Raw genomic sequence first — 27,248 nt, 5'->3', positions numbered from 1 at the left:
AGAAGAACTTGTGAATTTTCACTAGCCTTTGTTGTATCTTTCTAGATTTCCAGGTCTCTCCTGGACTTATGATGCTAAGTCTTCCCCAGTTCCTTCCATGGGAGAATCACTGTGGCTTGAACAGTCAGAGGAAGGGGATTTTGTCTTCTGTTTTGCAAAGGGAAAGGGTCTCTGGCTGTTAGCTATTACAATGATAAATTGTTTCTGTGTGAGTGTGAATGTAGAGAAGATAGATATCACAAATGGTAGTTGCCCTTGCAATTGGGATTTTATTTCAGTTCTGGAAATCAGCCTTGTGGATAGCTTAAAATAAAATTTCAAAATAAATGGTTAGTCAGATTCATAGAGACAGAAAGTAAAATGGTTGCCAGGGGCTGGAGGGAGGGAGGAGTGGGGAAGTTATTGTTTAATGGATAGAGAGTTTCAGTTTGGGAAGATGAAATAATTCTGGAGATGGGTGGTGGTGATGGTTGTACAACAATATGACTGTACTTAAAAATTGTTAAAATTATAAATTTTATGTTACATCTATTTTACCACAATAAAAAATACTCAGGCCCAGACTGTGGCAGATCTGCAAGAGTTACAGAGCACCACAACTTTGGAAGAAGCATCATAAAAAGGGGAAGTTAATTGTTTATTTTTCTTAAAATTGTAATTTTTTTCTTCATCAGAAGCACATAGATGCCCCTGCTTGAGAGGGGCACCATGTACCGGGCACTATGCTGTGATTTTGTGTGAGGTGTCCTCAGGGGATGGTTCTTACTGGCTGGTTTTTATGAAGGAGAGTCTGTTTTTGGACCTCAGGGAACTTCTGAGCAAAAGGAGCTCATCTATTTACCCTTGATGCAGGAACGACAGATAGAGAATATTTTCTGAGGAGAAAAGACTTAGAAAGCCAGTGTACTTTAAATGTTAAGTTTTGTAATGTCAGGTTGAATGCTGGCAAGACCCAGGGAAGAGCAAGTGTTGAGCAACCTAGCCTTTTTTCGGTTCCCAGCGGCAAGTCACTTAGTCCTGCCCCAACCTTAGAAGTCAGGGATAGAAAATTCTGTAAAAAGTTTTGGGCATCACTGCTGCCTGAAGCAGATGTGCATGCATTTCAACCATGATAATTGAAACCAAATTTTTCCATTTTGGAAATACTTTTTGGCAAAGTAAGGTTTTCAACTGCAAAAACAAAGTCAGGGAAAGAAACCTCTTTATTTCCCTGCACCCAGATTTGGATTTTTAGGATTTTGCTTGCTAAGTTTTGAATTGGTAAGACAGATCTGGACAAGATAATTTTTGTGTAAGTTTTCCTAAAGCAAGTGGTTTATTTGATGAAATCTGCCATCATCAAACTGACCTAATTTTTTTTTTTTTTCAATTTCTGGATGAATGTTCAAACTAGGTTAAATGGAATAGAGCACTAATAAACCATGTAAAAAATAGTTTGAACATGTGTTGGTAGATTTTTTTTTTTTCTGTTAAATAAGTTAAATGCCTCTTAGGTCAGAGATCTAACTTTTTATCATTTATGAGGATTTTCAGAGTCTTAGCACAACTTTCCTGGACTTTTCATTTTCACTTATAAGAGTATATCATAGCCACTATCAAAACCACACACATGCAAGGGCTCAGCTCTCCTATTCAAACCAAACATAAGCTTGGCTTCCAAAATGCCACATAATAAGGGGCATGTTTTCTTTTAGTCTTTCTCTCTTCTTGTCTAATTCTATCTGTCTGTGTAAAATGTTTTACATTTTTACACAGCCCACTTAAGAGTTTTCCCCCTGAGTTTTGAAGAAAGCAGTCTGTGACTTGGGGTTTTAGGAATGTAATTAGTAACATACCTGTTCTTGAGCTTGTTTATGAAGAAGCATGTTACAGGAATGACAGCAGCTGCTGGTCATCTTTGGTGAATCGTGATTGGCTTGTATGAAGGCCCTAGTGTGGAAACTCCAAGTTCAGTACAATTAATAACACTGACTCCAGTACACACTGCAATTTCCCATAATCAGAAGTGAAGTAGTGCTATATCACAGGTCCTAGGAGATGTGGTCTTTTTTCATTTGGCCTGGTTTGGTCGCACAAGGAAGAACGTCAAGAGAGTGGGACATGAAGGGTTGTGCCTCACTTGGCCTGATGGGCTATGGACATTATCCCGAGTCAGTGGACATAGTTATTAAGAGCCCAGGCCTTGGAGTCAGATAGACCTGGGTTTCAGTGCCAGTTCTGCACTTACTAGTTATGTGGGACTTTTGGACAGATTTTATCTCTGTACCTTAAGAGATAATGCTACCTACTTCCTGGGGTTGTTCTGAAGATAAAATGAGATAATGGAGGTAAGGTGCTTTAACATACCCTCAACTTTCAGGAACTGTTAACTTGATCTGTACCTTACTAATGCATGTGTTCTACGTGTCCATGTGGGCTATTATAGGGATTCAGCCTAATGCTATGAACTGAGGTGGCACTGCTGAAAGATGATGAAGAGTATGGGGCTCTCTGGTAACCTGTGTGTAAATGGTACTTTGTGATGGCAGGACTGTACCACCAAGTCCTGAATCCTGCTGGCTGGACATCTTCAAGAGTCAGGTTCTTCATTAATCCAGAAGTAGAAATCTAAGTTTGATCATTTTGGTCTTGAACTTTAGGATTGGGATACTTACTGGATCTGCAGTTTGACCAGAGTGCCAGGGGCTCAGAAATCCTGTCTATATAGGGTCGCATTGCTGTCCAGAGTTGGAGAAGCAGAGTCATGCCGATAACCTCATGAGAACCTAAAGTACAATAGTCAACATGTCATCAGTTTATTGATTTGCAGTAAAATATTACTGGCAAGATATTCCTGAGGGCCTGCAACCACATTCTATGTCTCTGAAGGACAACCATGGGGGAGGCCAAACTGGTCAAAAGGCTGCAGAGTAAACTAGGGACTGAGTTATGGCATTGGAGTATTTACAGACTTCAAGCTCCACCATGGGGATCTGACCTGAGGCTGAACCAGCTGACGATATCTGATGATTAAATCACTTTCCTAGACAGAGTGTGATGGGTTGCACCGAGGGCTTTCTTCTCTGTCTGATTCTTAGTTTTTGGTTATTCCTTTCTAAATGATACTTTCTTTGTTGAGAGTTTTTAATGCATTCAGCACAGCTTTGCCCTGGCTCAGAGTTGTTTTGCCTTCGTTGAGTGGTTTTGCCTCTTTATTCCATCTCATCTCTAGCTTGAACATAATGTGCTTGGGCCTCTTGTATGTGGTCAGTATCAGCTCATGACTTCTGAATTTTATTTGCATCTCTTGGAGACCTTTAGAGATGAAACGCATCATAACCTTTAACAGCATTTCTCAGACTCCACTTTCCTTCCCTCTACATTCTTGCACACCCAAGATGTTCTGGAGCTCTTCATTTGTTTTTTCTTTTTTTTATTTTTAACTTTTATTTTAGGTTCAGGGGTACACGTGCTGGTTTGTTATATAGGTAAACTTCTGTCACAGAGGTTTGTTGTACAGATTAGTACCTGTCATCACCCAGGTAGCCAATAGTTATTTTTTCTGCTCCTCTTCCTCCACCCACCCTCCATCCTCAAGTAGGCCCTAGTGTCTGTTGTTCCCTTCTTTGTGTCCGTGAGTTCTCATCACTTGGAGCTCCTCATTTGTTAGATTCCCCCAAACATTGCTGCACAATCAGCCTGCTTGGAGACTTTTCTATCCCCTGCCTTTCTAGCATGTTTTTTAGTATCCTTTCCTTTCCATTCACTGCCTCTATTTTGCTCAGCAATAGAAAGAGTCTAAGAACTGACATAGTAAGCAGTGACCCATCTCCTTTTCTTCCCTCTTCTCCAGTTGTTGCTTTTCTCTCACTCCCATCCTCCTGATTCTGTGTCATCAATGCAGGGGACTGGGCTGCCTAAGAAAGTACTCCTCTCTGAATGTGGGGTGGAGGGGTTACGGAGAGAAAGTTGAGGGGGACAAAGCCATCAGTATTTTAATGAAGGGGAGTGAGGAAAGCTACAGTGGTCAGTAGTTAAACCTAATTTACTTATCTATACATTAATTTACTCAGTAATCATTCATTGAGCACCTATCATGTGACAGAAACTAAGAATTCAGAGGCAACTAAGATACTGTCTTGGTTCTCATGGAGAACTCACAATCTAGAGGGGGCAGCAGTGTGCTGGAGTCAGCACTCACCCACTTGCAAAAGCTGTTTGTTAAATTTTCAGGCATTTTGTGAGCCAGTTATTAAATATAGCCATTATTAACAATTAAATTATGTAACTTATAAATTATATTAAAAATGAATGTAATAAATACCCCAAACTCATCACTTTCTAATTATTTTTTACTATAATCTTCTAGGGCTTTGAGGTTATGTCTATTGTGTCTTGCTGTAGAAATACTATACAGTGATATGTTGGTGTGCTGTTGCACATCTCTTCCCAAATCTCATGTTCGGTGGCATCATGTTGGTAGCTTAAAATCTGCCATGGTGGGAGTATTTACAGTCTGGAAATTGGCAAATGTTACAAATCAGGGCTCCTTTCCTCCCAGCCAACTGTTAAACATTTACCAGCACACACTGTGTGGGGCAGACAGATAAGTAAGAGGTAATTAGAATACAATACAGAAGGAAGCACAGAGTACTGTGGGAATACAGAAGAGGGGAAACTAATCTAGTTTCCCACTAGATTTTAACTAATCTAGTGAGTAGTGGAGTATGAGAGGGAAGGCTTCAGGGAAGAGGCTTGAAGGCTGGTAGGAACTAGCTAGACACAGGGGAGAATGAGTGGGGAATAAGATAGAACAGTTTTCTAGTGAGACAAAACTTCACAAGGCAGAGAGCCTAGTGTATTTTGGCTATTGCAAGTATTTTAGTATTACGGTAATAAGAAGTCTTCAGGGCAACGATGGGATTAAGGGCCAGGCTAGGTCCCTGAGATTTATTCTGAATGCAGTGAGGAATCAGTGAGGCTTCATGTAGAACATGCCTGGAACACATTGACATTTTGGAAAAGTCCCTCTGGAGTCTGGGAGGAGGTTATTATAATAATCCTGGCAAGAGACAATGATGACCTGGAATGGGGTTGTAATGGTAGTGAAAGTGAGAAGGAAATGGGGTGCAGGGATATTAATGGACATAGGATTGATATGATTTTTGGCTGTATGTGAGGAGTGAGAGAGAGAGAGGGAGGAAGATATCAAAGATAACAGACCAGTTTTTGGCTTGGATAGGTGATTGAGTGGTTGGTTATGCCTCTGAGATAGAGAATACAGAAAGAGTAGCAGGCTTAAGGAAGGGTGGGGAACATAAATTTTGAATAACTATGAGTTACCTGTGTAAAATCTAATTAGGGGAGTCAAATAAGACATTGGATGTGTGGATCTGTAATTTAGAGGATAGAGGAGGGCAGGAAAGAAGGCTTTGGAAGGTGCTGTGCTAAAAGAGGGCCTAATTTTTCGAGCTTATATATTTTTATTTATAACTTTTATAATTACTATTTTGTGTATATTTTATTTATAGTTTAACTCTGAAGGCCAACTCTACTTTCATTAAAAAATAAAAGTGTTGGTCAGACTATCCTCTTTTGCTCTACCATCTAACGCTTGTAAAGACAAGTAAAGGGTTTTCAGGTAGAGTTCGGATGACAAATATGTCATGAGGACCTACTGTGGGCATGACCTCATGCTGGGCAGGTTAAGCTATACAGAGTCCTCAGACACACATGTTCCTTGCCCTCCGGGTATGTTGAATCTAGTGTGAGGTAGGTATGTGGTTGGATTTGTACCATGAAAAAGTAATCAGGCACAAGGCAGAATTCTATATGCCAGTTGAGTTACAGGCCAGAAATACTACAGGAATTCAGAGAAGGAAGAGCTCACTTAGAACTGACATATCCCGAGGGCTTCATGGAGGAGGTAAAACTTAATTGGTCCTCAAAGAACAGGTATTTAGATTACGATACAGGGAAAGAGGAGGGAAATATAGGTGTCTGCAGTGAACGGTTCATCTGCTTGGCACATAATAGGTACTTAGTAAATATTTGAGTAAGTGAGAGAGGTAAGGCTGGCATTTAGGTTCAGTCCAGGTCAAGGAGGTCCTTGAATACTAGTCAAGAATCATGACTTTATCCTGTAGACTGATGATTTTTCAGCTTTTTAGCTATAGAGTCCTTTGAAAGGAAATTTTATGTGGACACTCAACATATAGAACAAATGGAGGCGGAGAGCTGTGACTGAAGCTTCAGCTCATAAACCTCACAGCCCTGAAGAGACCTGTGTGCAGTGAGGATCTGAAAGTCATAGTCAGAGGACATTTTAGAAGGATCAGTTTGCGATGGTGTGCAGGAAATACTTGGAGGGAGAGTATCTAGAGTGGGGAACAGCAGGTGGGAGGCCACTGTAATAGTCTAAGTCAGGGGAAAAGAGAAGCTGAAAGCCCAGAAAAGAAGGGCCAACTATGTCTATCCTTATGGCTATGAAGCTCGACTGTCTCACATGTATGTCTTCCTGAATGGGGTCAGTGGGTATCTGTGAGCGTGAGGTAAGTCGGAACCAATTTGCAACACCCTTTCTGTGGGCTGTTGAAGGAACCATTCACTGCAGTGGGTTCATCATGTCACCAGTAGTGGTTCATATAAGCAAGTTTACTAGTAACAGGCCAGTGTGGAAATTAATTAAAGTATTGAGCCAGATATCTGGTGCTTTGACAAAGTTGACTAGATTCATGTGTTCTGATTCTGCCAGAGCTTATTTAGAAAATGGCTTAGATGATCATTTCTGTATATTTCTATAGCATAGAGCAAAGATTCTGCCTGGCCCATACTTTCTCACTACATCTACAATTGTTGACCCATTTGAATCTTAAATATGGCTGCTCAACTTGAATGTTGCTGGAACCCTGGACACGGGGATACAGATGAAGGTTCCTTTGTGTAGTAGCTTCAGCTGCAGGTCTGGTGGGAGCGGCACATATGAATTAACACTGACTATGGTTTTTAATAGAATCTGGGGCCAGTTTTTGCTCTTGGAGAAATCAACCATTTTATGCTTAGAGTAAGGGCATTTACTGTGAAATGCTTTTCATCAGAAAACATCTCATGGCTGAGTCTGCCTGGAAAATTGTGTGTGTGTGTGTGCGTGCACGTGTGTGTGTGTGATTTTGGCTGGGTCTGGGTAGGGTGAAAAGTATGGTGTTAGACTTGAACAAGATAGTGGGAATATACCTTAGTGTGGTCTGTGTTTCACAGGTGAGGAGAGGGGATCCACTAGCCTTATTTGGGAACAAGAACTGAGAATGCTTGGGATTGGGACTTGATAGGGTGGGGATGGGGCAATCTATTGAGGTTTAAGTAGTTAAGATCTGGTATGAATGGAGGGAAAAAGGTTTAGGGGATGAAATGTTAAGATCTAGCAACTCTGTGCCTGGGCATGTGACCTTAGGTTGAGACATATGTATATGTGTGTGCATTTATGTACATGCATGCACTATATTGCTTGAGGGTATAGGTTGTGAGCTTCAAGTATAGGATACCTAAACTCAGATCCCGTCTCTACCACTTATTATTTGTACAATCTTGTGAAGATTTTTTGAACTTCTCTGGGCCCTCAGATGTTCTTTTCTTAATTTCTTGTTCTCTGAAAGGTTAATGAGTTGCCGAGAAGCGTGTACCTTCCAGAGACCAGGGACTCAGAATCTCCTCTAAACTTCCTGTGTCCTTTTTCATGGAGGGGCAGGGGAAGAAAGGAACCTTGGCTTCCTTCAGATGTCAAGCCTTACCTGTGCATCAAGAGTGGAAAGGGCTCTGGATGGATTTGGGGAAACTGATGTCTTTCCCTAGCCAGCCCTACGGTCATCAGCAAGTCACCTGCTCTTTTAGGGAGGCTCTAGTGTGAATTATATTTTGTTGAACATTGATCCTCTGATAATAGGCAATCTGTGTTTGAGACCTTTTGGTAAACACAACGTTGTATTAACAGGGATACATCATATTGGACCATTCTGGAAAGTGCAAAGAGCAACACACCAGAAGAGTGAGCTTTCCTGTTCACTAGCCACACTGGAGATTGTGTCAGTGCTTCTAAAATGGCTCTTTTTAGTTTATATATCTTTGAAGTGAAGCTAATAGTATCTGTTCACTAGGCTTTTCCGTGCTTTAATCTTACTAGTTCCCTGTCAAGAACCTTCAGTGGTTTCCTGATCCATACCAAATTATGCTTTCTCATTCTGGCTTTTAAGTCTCTCCACAGTTTGAAGACAATATTTATAATGAATACTTGTAGAGTATTTTACAGTTTATAGATTTATCCCAAGGATGCAAATATGGTTTAGTATTAGAAAATATATGTGTCATTCATCACATTACAAGATTAAAGGAAAGACATTGGTTTCCCCAAATCCATCCAGAGCCCTTTCCACCCTTGATGCGCAGGCAAGATTAAAGGAAAAAACCCATATGAACATCTTATTAGATACACAAAGACATTTGATAAAATTTAGCATAACTTTATGACTTAAAATTTTTTTTTTTTTTTTTTTTTTTGAGACGGAGTCTTGCTCTGTTGCCCAGGCTGGAGTGCAGTGGCACAATCTCGGCTCACTGCAAGCTCCGCCTCCCGGGTTCACGCCATCCTCCTGCCTCAGCCTCCCGAGTAGCTGGGACTACAGGCGCCCGCCACTACACCCAGCTAACTTTTTGTATTTTTAGTAGAGACGGGGTTTCACCGTGGTCTCGATCTCCTGACCTCGTGATCCACCCGCCTCAGCCTCCCAAAGTGCTGGGATTACAGGTGTGAGCCACCGCGCCCAGCCGACTTAAAAACTCTTAATAAAAATAGAAGGGAATTTTCTTAATCTGACAAAAAGCATTTACAAAAATCCTGTAACAAACATACATAATGGGGGAACATTAGAAACATCTTTAAAAGCAGGAATATGACAATACTATTCATTAGCATCCTTTCTGTTTGACATTGTGTGACCATCCTAGCCAGTGCAAACTTTTTTCAAAAAAAGAAATTAGAGGCCTAAGAATTTGACAGAAGAAAAATCTCTGACATTATATGCAGATAATATGACTGTCTACATAGGACACCTAATTTATGTTCAAATAGTTAGGAATAGGAACATTGGCAATGGCTGGATATATGATCAATTTGCAAAAATCAATTGCATTTTATAAACCATAACAATCAGAAAACATAATTTAAAAATACTTCATTTCTATTACAAAAGAGCAATAAAAACCATAAAGTACTTAGGAATAAATCTAATCAAACGTGTAAGGTCTTCATACAGAAAAATCTAAAAGTCAGAGTGATATTAAAGAGGACTTAAATAAATGGAGAGATATCCTATGTTCATGGATAGGAGGACATAGTATCAGAAAAATGATGGTTCTGTCCAAATTGATCTGTAAGTTCAATGCAGTTTTTTAAATCAAAATCCCATTCGAGTTCTTTATGGAATTTGACAAGCTAGTCAAGACACTTCTCAAAAATAATAATAGGACTGGGGACTTTCCCTGTCAGATATCAGACCTTATTATAAAGCTACAGAAATCATGTAGTACTGTTAGAGAGACAGACGAATTGACCAGTGGAATAGGTTAGTAAGTCAAGAAAGAAATCTCTTTATATCTGGAACTTTAATATGTGACCTAAGATGGCATGACAGATGCATGAGAAAAATAAAAAGTTTTAAATACATCAAACTTGTGGAGAAAATTAAATCCCTATTTCATATCCTGACATAAATATCAGTATCAAGGCCTGGCACAGTGGCTTACGCCAGTAATCGCAGCACTTTGGGAGGCCGAAGTGAGCAGATCACTTGAGGCCAGGAGTTCGAGAACAGCCTGACCAACATGGTGAAACTCCCCATTTCTACTAAAAATACAAAAATTAGCCGGGTGTGGTGGCACACGCCTGTAATCCTAGCTACTTGAGAGGCTAAGTCACGAGAATCACTTGAACCCAGGAGGCGGAGGTTGAGCCAAGATCTGCACTCCAGCCTGGATGACAGAGTGAAACTATCTCAAAAAAAGAGAAAAAATCAGTATCAGATGAAATAAGGCTTAAATACCAAAAGCAAAAATGTTAAACCTTTAATAAAACATAGAAGTTAATATTTTTCTAGCTTTATAGTAAAGACACCATAAAATAAATTATGCTTATGGAATAGCTCATCTTTTGAAGAAATTTTTCATCTTTGCTGGTTGCTTCCCCTCTCTGATTCAAGTCTCAAGCCACATTTCCTGGCTTGAGACTTTCTTTACCTGCTTTAAACACACAACTCTAAGCATCCTCCTTTGTGCATATCTTCCTCTGCTCAGCTAACTTCCTTGTACACAGAATCCAAACAGTCCCAAAGTTCAGGTATTTGTGGCTTACATTTGCATGATGAACTGATGGTGGGGAAAGGAGCCAAAAGAGGAGTCTGTTATGGTCAGACAAGCTGTGGGTCTGCCACGCTGGTTGTATTTGAATGTTCCAGTAGTTATGAATTCCAGTGTGAGATCTATAGTGATTCTCAGGCCTCTGAAATATACTCTCAATCATAGAAGCCTCTTTCTCTAGCCAGTTTGCAAAGTTAAGTGGTAGCATGGATAGAGGCTCGCTAGGGGAAATCAAAGGAGAGTACCCTCATTGTCCTAGAGTTGGAGTGAACTATGGATCCCCAAATCTATACAAGTGGAGAAGGTTCTGTTTTCTTAGTAGCAAAGCAAAGCTTAGCCTGGATCAAACAGGTAACTCCAAGGTCTCACACTACTCCTGGGAGCTGAATAGTTTTACCAGTTTGGGGAGAAACACCTTTCCTTGCTCATTCTTTTGATTCCTTATTTCCACCTTCCATAAAGTTGAAAGATGTTTCTCAGGAGTTGCTGGGTAACTAGCTGGCACCCCACAGGGATTTGAGTATTTTCTCTTTCTCTTTCACTTTTTTCAAGAGACAGAGTTTTGCTCTGTTGCCCAGGCTGGGGTGCAATGGCATGAAACCCCTGGGCACAAGCAGTCCTCCTACTTCAACCTCCTGTGTAGCTGGGACTACAGGCATGAGCCACCAAACCCTTGTCTCTTGATTTCGGTACAGAAGGCATTGGGATTATGGTTGACTCTTGCTAGTTTTTACTTACTCTGTTAGTCTACACAGATAGCCTTTCTTTCCATAATACTTATAATCCTTTGTCTTTCTATGGGATTACAATTTCCCAAAAGCTTTCGCTGTTGTTCCACTGCTTCTTGGAGTGTAGCCAATGTGATTTTTCTAAAACACAGATTTGTTTACCTGCTTTCTGTCCTACTTTGTTTAAAACCCTTTGATGGCTTCTCATTATTTCAGAAGAAATCCAAACTTCTTAGCTTTGCTTACATGACACTTAAAAGGCTGCTTGGTCTTCTAGTTTTTTCTCTTGATATTCCCTCTTGTGCTCTCCTCTAGTTTTCCTGAACTGCCAGTACTTTGAACACACTTTGTGCTTTTTCTCCTCCAGGTCTTTGTGCATACTGTTTCCTCTGCCTGGAATACTCTTCTTCTTTCTCTTTACCTGGCTCGTTTCTGCTCTTTCTTCAGGTCTCAGATTCTAGGAAGTTTTCCATCAACCTGCCATCACTGGGACGAGTTGGCCATCCGCTGTGCTTCTGTAGCTCCTATCAAATCATAATACTTAAAATGCGATGTTTAAATGTTTACTTGGCATTCTCCTCTACTGAACTGTAAGCTTTGTGAGGGTAGTGACGGTGGCTTTGTCTATTGTTTTGTTTCCCTTAAATCTAAATGCAGTGCCTGGCACATAGTAGCCTCCAGTAAATGCTTGTTTAATGAACAAACAAACCTGTGAAGTGAGTGATAGAGTGTTTAGTCTCCTTCAGTTTTCAGGATGGAGAGATGGAGAATAAGGACCTCACACAAAATCACACAGTACTTGGTGGAAGAAGCTGAGCTATGACCTGCCTTCCTTCAGAGGAATGCACTTTGATTGGAAGATACAAAGAAATTCCCAGTACATTGTCTTTCCTACTGGGTCTGTGTGAGAACAGGCTGATAGATGCCTCTGGTGGGTGGGTGAATGCATGGGCTTTTGGTAGTTGGATGAATGGGTTTACCAATGAGTGATTCTCTTTCCTTCCCTCTTCCTTCCTGTTCACAGTGTCAAGCTGAGTTCCCAGACTCTGATACAGGCTGGGGATGATGAGAAGAACCAGAGGACGATCACTGTCAACCCTGCCCACATGGGGAAAGCATTCAAGGTTATGAATGAACTGCGGAGGTATTTTTTCTATCTTGTCTGTGCCCTTGCAGAAGGAACTTGTCCATGAGCTTCATCAAGGACTGAGAACAGAAGTCAGAACATGACCACCTAGAGAATTCTGACTCTTTCCACCCACTCTCAGTCACTTGAGTTCCCCTTTCTTTCTCTCTTTTTTTTTTTTTTTTGAGACGGAGTCTTGCTCTGTCATCCAGGCTGGAATGCAGGTGGCATGATATCAGCTCACTGCAACCTCCACCTCCCGGGTTCAAGCGATTCTCCTGCCTCAGCCTCCCGAGTAGCTGGGATTACAGGCGCATGCCACCATGCCCAGCTAATTTTTGTATTTTTAGTAGAGACAGTGTTTCACCATGTTGATCAGGCTGGTCTCGAACTCCTGACCTTGTGATCTGCCTGCCTCAGCCTCCCAAAGTGCTGGGATTACAGGCGTGAGCCACCACGCCCGACAGGTTTCCCCTTTCGAACTCTGCTTGAGACAGAATGACTTTGCCAGAAAACTGTCTTTCCTTTTTATGTATTTAACACCTATCATTTTAATGATTAATCACAGGGGAAAAATCCTTTGTGGTTACAGCAAGTCTATTCATAAACTTGATTTCCAACAGACCAGCTGCTTGAAAACCAATAATAGAATGATTGCAACACCCACACACAACTGCAGATTAAAGACTGGATGTCATGTATTTTCTTCTGGTTTCACTCTCTCTTTCACTGGTCTGAACTTAGGTTGGCAAGACAGCCACATCGGTGGGAGAATACCTGGCTCCTTAAATGTAAAGAGAGAAATGAAATGTGAATATACTCATCCTCTCTGAGCTAATAGTGAGGGGTACGCAGGCTATTTGTAAGGCCAATGTGCATGTTTGACAAGCTTGTTGCAAGGCAGGTTCAGGGCTCTGAACATGTGTTTCTGTACATGTTTTTTTTGTTCAAAGCCTGTGCACACAATCTCTTCTTTACCAGAGAGCTCAGAAGCTTCCTTTGCCCATGCAGTTATTTACTGCATACTTCATCCTGTTGTGAGGTGTAATTGTTTATTTCATCTTTTCTCTGTAGCTCATGAACTCTCTGAAGGCAGAGGCAACTTTTGAGTAATTTTTATCTCTAGCATCTGGCACTTCATAGGAGCTTCTATTGATTCACCAAAGATGCCCAGGGGCACTGGCTAGGCCCTGGAATGGGTCAGTGGGGTACAAAGTAAAAAATATAAATAGGTCAATGAAAATAATCTTTCTATAGTACAAATAGGTATTATAATGGAGGAATGCATCCAGTGCCTGACAGGTGGTAGGTACACAATAATTATTTGTTTCTTAAAGAGGGCTACAGAAGCAAGTATGACAGGTGGGAACTTTGGAGAAGAAGGTTGATGCTTGAGCTGAATTTTGAAGGACAAATAAGGGTTAGAGAAATGAAGGGTAGTGGGGATAGGGAGAAGCCTTCCAGGCAGAGAAAATGGCACATAGCCAAAGAAGTGTGTGTTGAGTGGGGAGTTGAACTACTTTTAAACAAAAGTTTTACCTGATTCTATGTTTGTTTTCTTATGTCTCCTTTCTACAGGGCCTAGTCTTTGGCATTAATAACCAAGTTAAATTAAATTTGTCTTATGCTCCACTGCTCAATTTTTATTAGGCCTCCTGCCAGATTTCCTGGAAGCTCTGCCCGTAGCTGTCTTAGGCATCGGGCTGTGCTGATGTCCATGCTTATGGGCGTGGTTCTCCTGTTAACTGAAGAATTTGTCTTGTATTTCCTAGACACTATTGAAATTCCTCATTTAGTTCTTTTGGGTATGGCTTGTGCCCTTTGTCTAATTTAGGAGTCTTTCACCAGGCCTTATTTTGCCTGGTATTATAGTCAACTCCAGTGATGGCTGAAAGGGATAACTTAGGAATAGATATGTACACAAGATTCTCTGCACCCTTACTTTCTATTACTAACATCTTTTGTTTGTTTGTTTGTTTGTTTTTTTAAAGAGACAGAGTCTTGGTCTGTCACTTCGGCTGGAGTGCAACATCCCAGTCACAGCTCACTGTGACCTTGAACACCTGAGCTCAAGCAATCCTCCCACCGTGGCCTCCCAAAATGTTGGGATTATGGGCATGAGCCACCATGCCCAGCCCCCTTTTCTTTAAATAATTTTTTAAAAAGACATCCTAAGTTCTCATTACTTCTGTTACAAGTTACTAGGTTTTTCTCTTTCCCCAAAAGCATTGACTTAGATTTAGCCATCTCTAACAGTCCTGCTGCTTCTTCTCTTTTGTATAATTCAGCATTTGTCAAACTCTGTTCTGAGAAATGCTAGTTCCCTTAAGATGCTCTGTGAGAAAAGGGAGCTCTGTGCCCCCAATGAGTTTGAAGAATGCTATATACTGTACCCCTCTCTGAGGTTCATAATGCATACTGGCATATTAAACACTCTGAGAAGTCCTGCACCCAACTTGTCTGACCAAAGGTTTTCCACATATAATTGACTATAGAGCCTTCTTTGGTGGTTGTTGTATATAGACCAAGTGTTTTGTGAAATTTGTTTTGGGAAACACTTTTCTAATACCAGACATAGTCCTTTGCTGAAATTTAAGTGAATAATCTTATTCTCCCTCTTTTTTTTTTTTTTCAAATGGACCACATTCTATCTTACAGATAAGTCAATTTTGTAACTTTGCATTTTGGCTTTGGTTTTTGGCTATGTTGCTTAAAAGGTTTTATGGGTTTTGATGGGTGCCTGCCCACCTCCATTCCCATCTGACTGGGAATGTTTAAATTGGCTGTAAGTCTTTTGGCTCTAAGTCCTTGGCCATAGGGGTCCCACCAAGGGACAAGATGGACCTGGGGCAGGCAGGCACACTACCCTGGCAGAGATAGGACAAAATGAAAGTTTGGCCATCAGTGCTGCCCCTGGCAGATCTTGTCTAAAAGGGTGAGAATGTAAATTAAAAATAAAATTCTAAGCCCCGCAGGGACTGAACAGATCATCTCTTAGCCAAGGGACCCCTGATTACCTTTGAAAATGGAGTTCTCAGCCATGATGGGAAGGGGGGTTGGTCAGACCCCCTCTCTTGGTAACTGTGACTAAGCTTTCCTCCCTAAGGTTCTAACAAAAGCCAGCCCTTTCAAAAGACCCCACCACTGATATCAACAAACTTTCTGACACTGCCGTTACTTTTTTGCCTAATGAGAGACCACTGACCACAAGAGTGGTTCTGGCTAGTCTTTTTTGAGAATGCGCAGTAAAGGATTTCACGGCCTCTGCTTCACTTTTTAATGTCAGAGGACTGAAAACTCCGCTCTCTGATCACCTCAGTTTTTGAACTTGGAGAGCAAGAACCTCAATTGCACATATGGACATTTCTCCTTTCATAAATATTCATGGCTCCTTTTATAGCTTATTGAATATGTGTATTTGGCCACCTTGCTCAGCATAAATTCCTGTTTCCTTTGCCCCTCTCTCAAAGTATCTTGTTTCTGGCTTCTGGCTGGAGGCTGTGCTTCCCAGCCTGTCAGAATAGCCACCCTGCAGGCCGTAACTTTTATAAGAAATAAAGTTTCCTCTTGTTTTAAACAAACAAATGAACGAACGAACAAACAAACAAACGTATGCCTTAGTTGGGCATTGGAGTTTGTGACTGTAATCCCAGCTTTGCAGGAGGATCACTTGAGCCCAGAAATTTGAGGCCAGCCTGGGCAACATAGTGAGACCCATCTCATTAAAAAAAAAAAAAAGAAATTTACATCTCAACCTAACTTAACACTATATTGAACACATTTTTCTATGTCATTAATTCTACAATATTAAGTGGATCAATGATATTCTGTTTTTGATTTATTTTTTAAAGACAGTTCCCTGTTGTTGGATGTCTAGGTTTTTCCAGTTCCTCATATAAATAACCCCTGCTATGGTTATCTTTGTAGCCGTATAACATAGTGGTTACAAACATAGACTTTGGCTTCAAATCTTGGCTCTAGTACTTATTGTGTGACCCTAGGCAAGTTAATTAATCTCTCTGACCTCACTTTTGTCAACCATAAAATGAGGCTAATAAGAGTACCAGTCTTGCTGGCTTGTTAAGAAGATTAATGAATAAAGTGCTTAAAACAGTGATAACACATATATTACTGTTGTTGAATACTTGTGCACATTCATGATTATTTGTATAGAAGAGAAGTAGAATTGCTGATTTGAACAGCCTGTAGAATAATAATAATAACTATTCCTTAGATATTGTTGTGAGATCCTGGCACATAATGAATATTCTGTAAGCATTAGCTATGATGATGGTGATGATGATGATGTGCTAAGCACTGTGCTAGGTTCAGGAACATGGCAGGAGATAAGAGGACTAAAATCTTGCCCTTAATGAAGCTTGTATTCGCATGTTATTGAAAGGCTACATCAAATTCCAAGGTATTTAAATGGCTAACTTCTGAAAACTAGAGTGGAAAGGGGAGGCAGGGAGGAAGGGGGTCTGCATTGATACTTTATTGATCTGAGTGAGTTTAATGGGAACTAGAGAGAGGCTGGGTATACTTATGGAGGCCTGGGCTAAAGCATCTTGCCATCTAGGGGTTAAGCTAATGAAATGTTACATGATATTCCAGGGATTTGGGATTATTTCTTGCATTGCTTTCACATTCCCTTCCCTTAATTTTAAGCTATTTTAGTTCAAGCACACATGTTCTTTGCAATTTATGAATCACACAATTCATGAGTTTCCTATTCTTTTTACCTCCATGGTAGAGAATGGCTGTTGGCATAGTCACTGCCAAGCCTTCTTCCTCCTTTTGCACTTCGTTGCTCTGCTGCGGCCAGACCGTGGCTGCTGCTTCTGGATGGCAGAGCTCTAGTGACTCTTACTCCTGACTTACCATCCAGCCAGCAAATGGGGCTGTGGGCCTTCTTAGAATAGCACATCCTAACCAGGCCTGAAAAGAAGGGGGCAGAGAGAATGGAACAACCAATGAGTAGAATCCACATGCAGTCTTTCTTTTCTCATTTTGACAATTTTAATCTCCCATTTCACCATTGCAAATGGTTCTCTGCTGTCATCTTTTTTTTTTGATGGTCTGTCACTATGCTTTTATTATTGTTATGAACCATCTTAGCATATTCCTTTCTGTTTTTCTTCTGGTAACAGCTTTATCAAGACATAATTCAGATGCCATACAATTTACACGTTTAAAGTTACAATTTAATGGCTTTTAGTTTATTCACAGAGTTGTGCAACTACAATCTTAGAATATTTTCATCACCCTGAATAGAAACCCTGTATTCTTTAGCAGTCATCCCCTCCATAGTTTACCCCATCCTTACCACCACTCCCCATCAGCCCTAGGCAACCACTAGTCTACTTTATGTCTCTATAGATTTGCCTGTTTTAAAATCATACAATATGTAGCCTTTTGTGTCTGGCTTCTTTCATTTAGCATAATGCGTTTAAAGTTCATTCATGTTGTAGCATGTCTCAGTACACCATTCCTTTTTATTGCAGAATAATATTTCATTGTATAGATATACCACATTTGACTTTTGGCTATTATAAATAATGCTGCTATGAACATTCATGTACAAGTTTTTATGTGGATGTATGTTTTTATTTCTCTTAGGTATATGTCTGGGAGTGGGATTATTGGGTCATATGGCAACTTTAATCTTTGGAGGCACTGCCACACTGTTTTCAGAGCAGCTGCACCATTTTACATTTCCATCAACAGCAAAGCTTCTAATTTCTCCACATCTTCTCTAACACTTGTTATTGTTTGTGCTTTTGATTATAGCCATTCTAGTGAGTGTAAGGTGGTAACTTGTTGTGGTTTTGATTTTCATTTCTCTGATTGTTAATGATGTTGAGCAAATTTTCATGAGCTCTTTGGCTATTTCTATATCTTATTTGGAGAAATATTTATTCAAATCTCTTGTTCATTTTTAATTAGGTTATATTTCTGTTTATTATTGAGTTGTAACAGTTTGAGTTCTTCACATATTCTAGATACAAGCTCATTATCAGGTAGATGATTTGCAAAAAATTGTTTCTCATTCTATGGATTGTCTTTTCATTATCCTGATGGCATCCTTTGAAGCATAAATGTTTTAAATTTTGATACCTAACTTATCATTGTTTCTTTTATTGTTTGTGCTTTTGGTGTCATATCTAAGAAACCATTGCCTTATTTGGAGTCATGAAGATTTACCCCTATGTTTTCTTCTGAGAGTTTTTATAGTTTTAGCTCTTACTTTTAGATTTTTGAGCCATTTTAAGTAAATTTTTGTATATGGCGTGAGGTAGGGATCCAGCTTCATTATTTTGCATATGGATATCTAGTTGTCCCAGCACCATTTGTTGAAAAGACTGTTTTTTCCCAGTTGAATGATCTTGCTACCTTGTCAAAAATCAATTGAACATAAATATGAGGGTTTATTTCTGGACTCTCAATTTTATTTTATTGATCTATATAACTATCCTTATACTAGTACCACACTGTCATATTTTTTGAGATAGGGTTTCATTATGTTGTCCAGGCTGGTCTTGAACTCCTGGGCTCAAGCAGTCCTCCTGCTGCAGCCTCCTGAGCATCTAGGATTATAGGCATGTACTGCTGCACCCAGCTACACACTTTTTTTTTTTTTTTTTGGCTGGTTATTCCTCCCCTCAACCTCTTAACCATCTCCCATGTCTGAATTCCAGAACCATGTAACCACTTGCCTGCTTGGTAACCTTACTTATGTGTCCAGTGGGCAGTTCAAACTTAACATGTTCAAAACTTAACCTCTAATCTTAAATGAAATATTGTATGGAAAAAAGAAGATATGGAGGAAAAGTGAAGCAGACAATTGAAAAAAAAATTTTTTTTCAAATAAAATTTTTTTCAAAATATGAAAAGTTAACATTTGCTAAATATTTACTACTAGCACTATGCATTATCTGATTTACAGCACATGTCAATTCTGTGATCCTCTGGGAACATTGTATACTTGTCTACACCAGAGAGTGTTGGGGCAGAGGTTTGAGAGGCTTGAACTCAGGTGAGTTTGATTTGAGAGCCTGAGCTCCTTCCTAACAGCTACATTGTACTTTTCCACAAATGGCAAAGTGTCTAGTCCTACTTTTCTCCCCTCAAGATGGAGTAGTGTGATAGCTCAGAAAAAAGGATCCCATAGGATCCCAGGTAAATTGAATAGGAGTGCTTGTGAGCCATGCAGTGCTTTAGAGCTACTACTTCCCTCTTCCACGTAGCATGGAAACATAAAGATGTCTCCAGTGTGCAGACAGGCTTCCCCACCCCCAGGGAAAGCCTGTCTTAACTATTTGGCAAGTTTCTTTTGGCCAGTTTCCCAGGTTAGTGTTTCTCTGGCCTTAAGATACACTTTCCACCCATCAGAACTGCTGTCATTTATTTGCTTAACTGGATTCTCCATCTTTATTCTTCATTCCCTTGTGTTTCTTTTCCATTTGTTCAAAAATTGTCAGGCTCCCTGGGTTTGTGCAAGATAACACACCCTGACATTTGTTTGTTCAGCTCCTAGCACTGAACATTTGTTCAGCATTTCTGACTCTTCTCTGCCAACAATTTTCTTATTAGTTACCAAAAAATATAACCAGTTACTTTTTTTTTTTTTTTTTTGTAGACACAATCTTGCTCTGTCACCCAGGCTGGAGTGTAGTGGCATGATCTTGGCCCGCTGCAACCTCCACCTCCTGGGTTTCAAGCGATTCTCATGCCTCAGCCTCTCTAGTAGCTGGGATTACAGGCATCTGCCACCACACCAGGCTAACTTTTTTTTTTGTATTTTTAGTAGAGAAGGGGTCTCACCATGTTGGCAAGGCTGGTCTCAAACTCCTGGCCTCAAGTGATCTGCCCACCTCGGCCTCCCAAAGTGTGGTTATTCTTAAATAGCAGTGATAACTCAATTTTCTTCCTAAATATAAGTAAAAATGTCCAAGATGAGTCTATTCATGTTGGAAATACATTTTTAGAATAAAATTTAATGAGACTAAAGGTGGTTTTCAGATGGCACCTGTAATCCCATTTGGCCCCCATGATATATGTCCCAAAGACAGCTAAAACAGGTGAGAAAAATGGGGTGAGCTTATTTGCCCATGGTCTCATAGCCAGTTAGGGGAAGAGCCAGTTCTGTTCCTGGTTGTGCTGGTTTATCCTGATACAGTTGGTGATTAAGGTCTGCTGTCCACTGCGGGGTAAGGTCTCAATCCCCCAGTTTTGCCTCTTGCTGCCCAAAGGTCTCACCCTTCCAGGAAGGCTCCTTAATGATACCTTATTCCACTTACTGTCCACTTCTCCCTGTTGAGGCTAACCTGTCTTCTGTCTTTTCTCATTATGAATGTCAGCCAATCATAAGGCATTGTGGTACTGTGGAAAAGCCACTGTGTCTGGAGTAAGGAGAACTGGATTCAAGGCTTAGGCTTCTGTGGCTTCGGGCATTTTTTCACCTCTCTGAGTTTCATAGACCAGATGATCTCTAGCAGCATTTGCAGCTCCAGCCTTCTCAGGCCTTATGATTCTATTTCTCAGATATGTGAACCTAAACAAATATCTTAGTAGTTGACAGTGACTTAATGTGCTACACCAGAGATAGCAAATATGTAGCTTTTCTTCCATCTGTCAACCATGGCAGACTCATTAATTGACCTCAACATTCTCACACAGAATCTAGTCATGACCTCAGCCTTCTCAAACCAGGGTAGTGTGCCGAGTAACCACTACCATTAGCTCACAGTTGAAGTGTGTTTGTCCTCCTTGTCTTTCCTCCTCTCTCTAATGCTTTAATCTCAAGGAGGGATGAATGGTGATCAGGATACCACTGAAGAGCATGGGTTCTGGGCTTCAGCTGCCTTCACTTAAATCCTGTTTCCACTGTTCCTTTTCTGTGTGACCTTGGGAAAATTACTTCTCTGGACCTCAGTTTCTTCATTTTTAATGAGGCATAACAATTAGCCCCATCTCACGGGGTTGTAGAGAGGATGAAGTAATATGTGTAAAAAAGTGTAAAAAAGTGCTTAGAACAGTGCCTGGCACATATAACTCAATAAATATTAACTATTATATTGATAACAGGCATGATAAGAGCTTAGAAGAATGATGAAGGAAAAATTCTTGGGTTGATGGGAGCTCATGGCACCCTATCAATCTCTAAAGTAGTCAGATCTCCATTCTGTCTATGAATGTGGATTGATCACATTTCATTCATTAATTTATTTATTCAGTAAAAATTTAGGGTCTACTTTGTGCTAGGTATGCAGCCAGGTGTCTAAGATATAACATTAAATAAGACAAGTCCCTTTCTGAGTTCAGTGGGGGTGACAAACAGAAAGGTAATTACAGTATTTTTAATAATTGCAGTGATTGGAGTTTGCACAGGGTCTTTAGGGAACACTGTGTTTGCAGGCAGAGTCTTCTTGCTGAAAGTGTTAAATCTGGGTCGAAAGAGAAATACCTAAGGCTGGCTTGCCTCTTACTGGTGTTGCATATACAGTGGGTCCCTTGGGGGAATTGTTAGTACTTGGTCTTGCTGGTGACACACTTCAGTGGTGTGCTCATGTTCCTCAGCATTCATTCAGTCACTCGAATGACAGCCCCAAGCTTTTGCCACTGTTCCCTGAGCCGCTAAACCCCTAATTCTCAATCTGAACTGATGGAATTGGGGAACAGAGAGGTGAAGACAAATGAAGCAGCCCAGAATTTATAGCCACAGAGTAGTTGGATCTCTCCATGGACCTTAGGAAAGCATGAATGTCAGGTTTATCAGGGACTTGGAAAAGTCAATGAATCCACCCCCCTCCCTAACTCAAGATAGAGCAAGTCCCTGTGACAGCTTTGTATAGTGATAGTGTGAAATCTGGGTGGGAGAAAAAAATACCCTTGTAAGATGAGGGTAGGTGTCCTTGCTGCGACCCATCCTGTCCTCTCACTGGTGTCTTACAGTAAACAGCTGTTGTGTGACGTGATGATTGTGGCAGAAGATGTCGAGATAGAAGCCCACCGTGTGGTCCTGGCAGCCTGCAGCCCCTACTTCTGTGCGATGTTCACAGGTATGGTGAGTGGCCACCATTAACCCATGGTTATGGGGCGGCAGCCCCACTGGGAGAATGTTGGGGGTGGTGACATGAGGGGAGGGAGGAAAGAGAAAGCCATTAGCCCACTATGAGGGGCTTCTCTACGCCAGATAGTGTGCTTTGTGCCATGGAGGACTTGATGGAACCAAGTCCAGGCCAGTTGGGCATGTAGCCCTTGTCCACCATGAGGAAAAAAGGTAGACTCACATAGTCCATTAGTTCTCAAAACTCACCCTGCACCATAATCATGTGGGGGAGCTTGTTAACAATGTAGACTCCTGGGCTTATGGCCAGGTCTTCTGATCTCTCACTCTGCAGATGGAGGACACTGAGGCTGAGACAAGGGAAGAGACCTGCCCAAGGTCACAGTGAATGAGTGGGACTTGGCTTCCTGGCACCTGGCCCAGTGCTTTACTAGCTGGCCTACCTATTGTCCTTCCCTAGACCTTCATTCCAGACAGGGGCCCTGGGCCTCCTCTAGTCTTTACAGGAGTGGAGGAGATTTGGAAAAATGATGATGGGTTTTGAGGGAGATGAGAAATAGGTATAATCAATATCTGGCATTCAGTTTCAGCACCTTTGCCAACTTTCCAGGGTCCCTGTTTACTGGGCATGCCCAATAGCCTTGTCCAAATATTTCCCATCTGTTAGTTCTGAGATTGAATTACCTGAAACCCACAGGCTGAGCTTCATGTCTGTAGTTTCTCTCAGCACCTCCCCTGAACCAGGTACTTTCAGGGCTCTATCAATCACTGCCAACAGAAGGAGGCCATCTGGGCTTGGTGAGACCTCCAGACTGGGTCAGGTGTCCCTTCTACATGCTTTCCAAGTGCCTGTGCCTGCTCTGAGTATGGCGACTGTCACCCTGCATTCTTGTCTGTTTCCTGGGATCTATAATGCCCATGCCCTGTATCTCATGTAACTGACTGCTTTTCGTCCTGCAAATGTCTCCTCAGGCAGGCCCCCTCTCACCACTCTGGCCATAGTTCCACACCAGGTCTCTCTCTATCCTATAACTTGACTTCATCTTTTCATAACATTTATCACCATCTGAAAATCATCTTGGTTTGTTGTTATGTGTTTTTTACCTGTCTCTCCTCACTAGAATATAAGCCCCATGAGGACAGGGACCTTGATGGGCTTGTTTGTTACCATATACTGAGCACCTGGTACATGGCAGGATACAAATATTTTTTAAATGAGTGAGTGAAGTATCTCCTGCACCTGACTGTGAGCTTTGGACACTTGGGGAACATGTCTTGTTATTGTGGAATCCTCCATGCCCACCACAGGAGGCAGTGAATAAGTGAATGTCTGAAGAATGAACACAAGCTTGCTAAGGATGGGTGAGTGCAGGTACATTTTTACTGAATGGGCTGTAACCCTTTTCCTAATACGGTACACAGCTGGGCAAGACTGGTTTTGTTGGGAGAGACTTGGCACTTGTGCACTGAGAGTTTGTCACATGTGTGTCCCCCTTGGCTTGTCATGTGAAGGAGCTGGTCTCAACTTGGAGTGGTGCCTCTGCTAAGTGGACCAGGCTACTCTTACCTTACTTTCAGCCTTGGGCCAGGGATTTCACATTGTAGCCCAGAAAACTAGCTAAGTTCAGTATCTGGAAATTTTGAGCTGCATTCCCTTTTGAGTTGTCCTAAACCCTAGTTGCAAGGCCTTTATTTCCTTTTTTCCCCCTTTCCTTCATCAATCTCTATTTTAAAATAGTTCATCTTGTCTGCAATAGTTATTTAGCTGTAACTTCAATAAATAGCTCTGCCAGTTATTCTTTGTGTGTAGAGTTTGGAAAGTTCAGTATTGAGAGAGGAATCTGTTTGGAATTGCAATGAATTGTCATGCTGGCTCCACTTTTTGTTAATGAACTTGCCTCTGAAGTAGCGGAAGTGTCGTAGCAAAACCAAAGTGATTTTACAAATTGGAAGAAAAAGTGCTTCTGGGGCATTCTTAGATTCTAGGAATGGAAGGGATGGGAGAATCAAGAGAAGAAAGCAGTGTAATGCAACGCCCAGCCCAAGCCTTCCATTAAACCTGGTTATCATCCATCCTTCCACCCATCCATTCACCCATCCATCCAAATACTGTTCACATGTGTTTATTACAGGTAAAAACCAGAAACTGTGGGCAAGCAAAAAGTAAAAAATTACATGTACTACAACATCTAGGTAAGAGTATGGTTTATATCTTTTTAGATTTTATATTTATAAATGTATACATATACAAAATATATATTTTAACATAAATAAGTTCATTTAATGTATACAGTTGAATAGTCTTTTTTTTTTTTTTTTTTTGAGACAGAGTCTCGCTCTTTTGCTCAGGCTGGAGTATAGTGGTGCAGTCTCAACTCACTGCCACCTCCGCCTCCTGGGTTCAAGTGATTCTTGTGCCTCAACCTCCTGAGTAGCTGGGACTACGGGTGTGTGCCACCATGCCTGGCTAATTTTTGTAGTTTTAGTAGAGAGTGGGTTTTGCCATGTTGGCAAGGCAATCTTGAACTCTTGGCCTCAAGTGATCCACCTGCTTCAGCTCCCAAAGTGCTGGGATTACAGGCGTGAGCCACTGCTCCCAGCTGAAATAGCCTTTTTTGATGTATGTATTTTTTTTTTTAATTGCTATTCATCTTCCTGGAATGTTCTCTCCTCCATCTTTTGGCCTGTCTGACTCCCGTTCATCCTTCATTAGTGCTTAAGCATCACTTCCTCAGGAAGGCCTTTTATGACCTCTTTGGCTTAGGTTAAATTCCTTTGCTGCTTACTCCCATGGTACTTTATACTTCTCTTTGGTGTTACTACTCACCTTATTACTTCCTCAATATTTGATTTCCCTGGCCAATCATACGCTTTATAAGGGTAAGAACTATACCTTAAAATTCACCACCATGTCCCTGCTGCCTAGCATGGTCTTCCATATAGCAGGTGCTCAATAAAAATTTGTTTAATTGAGCTTAGCAATATATAATGAATATCTTTCCATGTCAATGAAATTGCAGTTACAACCTAATTTTAATGCCTTCATAAGATTCCATTATATATACTCTAATTGAAAATTCAAGATATACCTAATGCTAAATGATGAGTTAATGGGTGCAGCATACCAACATGGCACATGTATACGTATGTAACAAACCTGCACATTGTGCACATGTACCCTAAAACTTAAAGTATAATAATAATAAAAAAAAAGAAAATTCATTTCCTTCTTTGTTGGAAATTATAGTTTTGTTGGAAATTATAGTTTTATGTAATATTTTGTTATTATAAATAATGTTGTAATGGGCATCCTTGCATCTTAATCTTTATTTACATTCCTGATTATTTTACTAGAATAGATTCCTAGAATAAGAAGTACTTGATTAAAAGGTATGCACACTTTGAAGACTTTTGAGACATGTGCCGCATTGATCTAAAGAACAGTTGTACCAGCTTATGCTCCTATCAGTAAGATATCTAAGATTTATATATTTTTAAGGCCCGTTGGCTTTGCCTAAACCTTGGTAAACAGGTATAAAAATCTCCAGTAACATTGCAAAATTTTGTTCTAATTATCAGGTTCAGCTTCAAAACGTGTAAAATGCATTGTGTGCTGAGAGTAAGAGGCTGACTCTCGTTAGGTCCATTTCTATCAGTATGTTTAAAGCCAAAAGGAAAGTAAAATACACATGGCCTTCTTCTGACTTGAGTTGTATGATTATGATCTTTTACTCAAGCTTAAATATTTTTATTTTTTTGTCCTCTGAGTTCATGTTGCCCAAATGTCCTGACGTGGTTCCAAATACCACTCCCACACTTCTTGACCATTGTCCTGTGGACAATAACTTGGAATAAATGTGAAACTGAAGTCTGAGTGCCCATCAGAGAGTGTCCCAATCCAACCAGTCTATAAGAAGATCTGGGATGAGCAGTCAACCTATTTGCCCTTTACTGCTTTCAACATAACTTGAGTTGGGAGGCCAGTAGTGCTGTGTTCTGCACATCTTTTTCCTATAAAGATGAAATATCTAGGACTCGTTCCCCATCCTCCCCATCCAGCACCTCCATCCCAAGGGAAGCAATTTTCCCAAAATCTCCTCATCAGTGTTTCTCTCTTTATCATGCCCTTTACCATCGCTTCTGTATACTGTAGTATTTGTACTCCATGTGGGTCCCTGCCTACAAGTCATCCGATACAGCCCCCATTTTATGGTGTTAAAGGAACTGAGGTCTACAGAATATATGGGCTCAGGGTCTTATGCCCATAATCATGGCTAAAAGACACTTGGGCTTCCATCCCAAATGAAGCCCTGGGAGTGATCTGTCCCACTCATCTGGTCATATTGTTCTGTATGTAGTGGCTGATTTAGATTGGTTTTTGTTTTTTAAAGAGGAGTTACTATCCAGTTTTTATTAGATTTAGGCTGATGTTTGGTATGTTTGAATATGTGGTAAGTAGAAATAGGGAGGAGAGTTCAGGAATGTGCTGGAGGTGAGAGACAAGGGGCTTAGACTTGGAGTAGGCACGAATTATCCACAAGGCAGAACCACGAGGGCCTGGCTGTCTTATTTACTTCCCAGGCATGAAGTTCCTTCCATAGAACTCTTGTTTCACCCTTGCTGCAAGCCAGACTCTACCAGGCCCTGGCCTGTGGCTGTATCTGTGTTCCGGGTGTTTGTATGGTGTACTGATGCCTTTGAAGAGCTCTGCATAACATGCAGCTCAGCAAAACTGAATACAAGGCAATGGACAATGAGAGAAGGAGAACTAGGGAATAGAATTATTTTCTTAGACAAAGTGGGCCTTCAGGGAGGTTGCAGAGTAATAGTGGTAGTAGATAGGGTCTGGTTTCTGAGAGTTTTGTCCCTGAGGAGTCAGGGATTAGGTAGAATAGTTCAGAGAAAAAGGGATGGAGGTATCAGAGGCTGCCTGGGATGAAGG

General features: G+C 40.9%; 1 protein-coding gene across 14 annotated transcripts in view; it reads left to right on the top strand.

The window, feature by feature from the left end:
* The window catches only part of KLHL3 (kelch like family member 3), a 279,066-nt gene that overhangs the window by 168,604 nt on the left and 83,214 nt on the right, over positions 1-27,248 (top strand). For 12 of the 14 annotated variants that reach the window (NM_001133720.1, XM_054555189.2, XM_063723948.1 and 9 more), the window contains 2 exon segments: positions 12,136-12,255; positions 22,192-22,298. In NM_001133720.1, coding sequence (NP_001127192.1) covers positions 12,136-12,255; positions 22,192-22,298 — 227 coding nt within the window. 14 annotated transcript variants of the gene reach the window in all.

Source organism: Pongo abelii, chromosome 4, assembly GCF_028885655.2.
Source record: "Pongo abelii isolate AG06213 chromosome 4, NHGRI_mPonAbe1-v2.0_pri, whole genome shotgun sequence".
NCBI classification, from domain to species: domain Eukaryota; kingdom Metazoa; phylum Chordata; class Mammalia; order Primates; family Hominidae; genus Pongo; species Pongo abelii.
The sequence above is the reverse complement of the archived record's forward strand: the minus strand, read 5'-3'. Positions and strand labels throughout refer to the sequence as shown.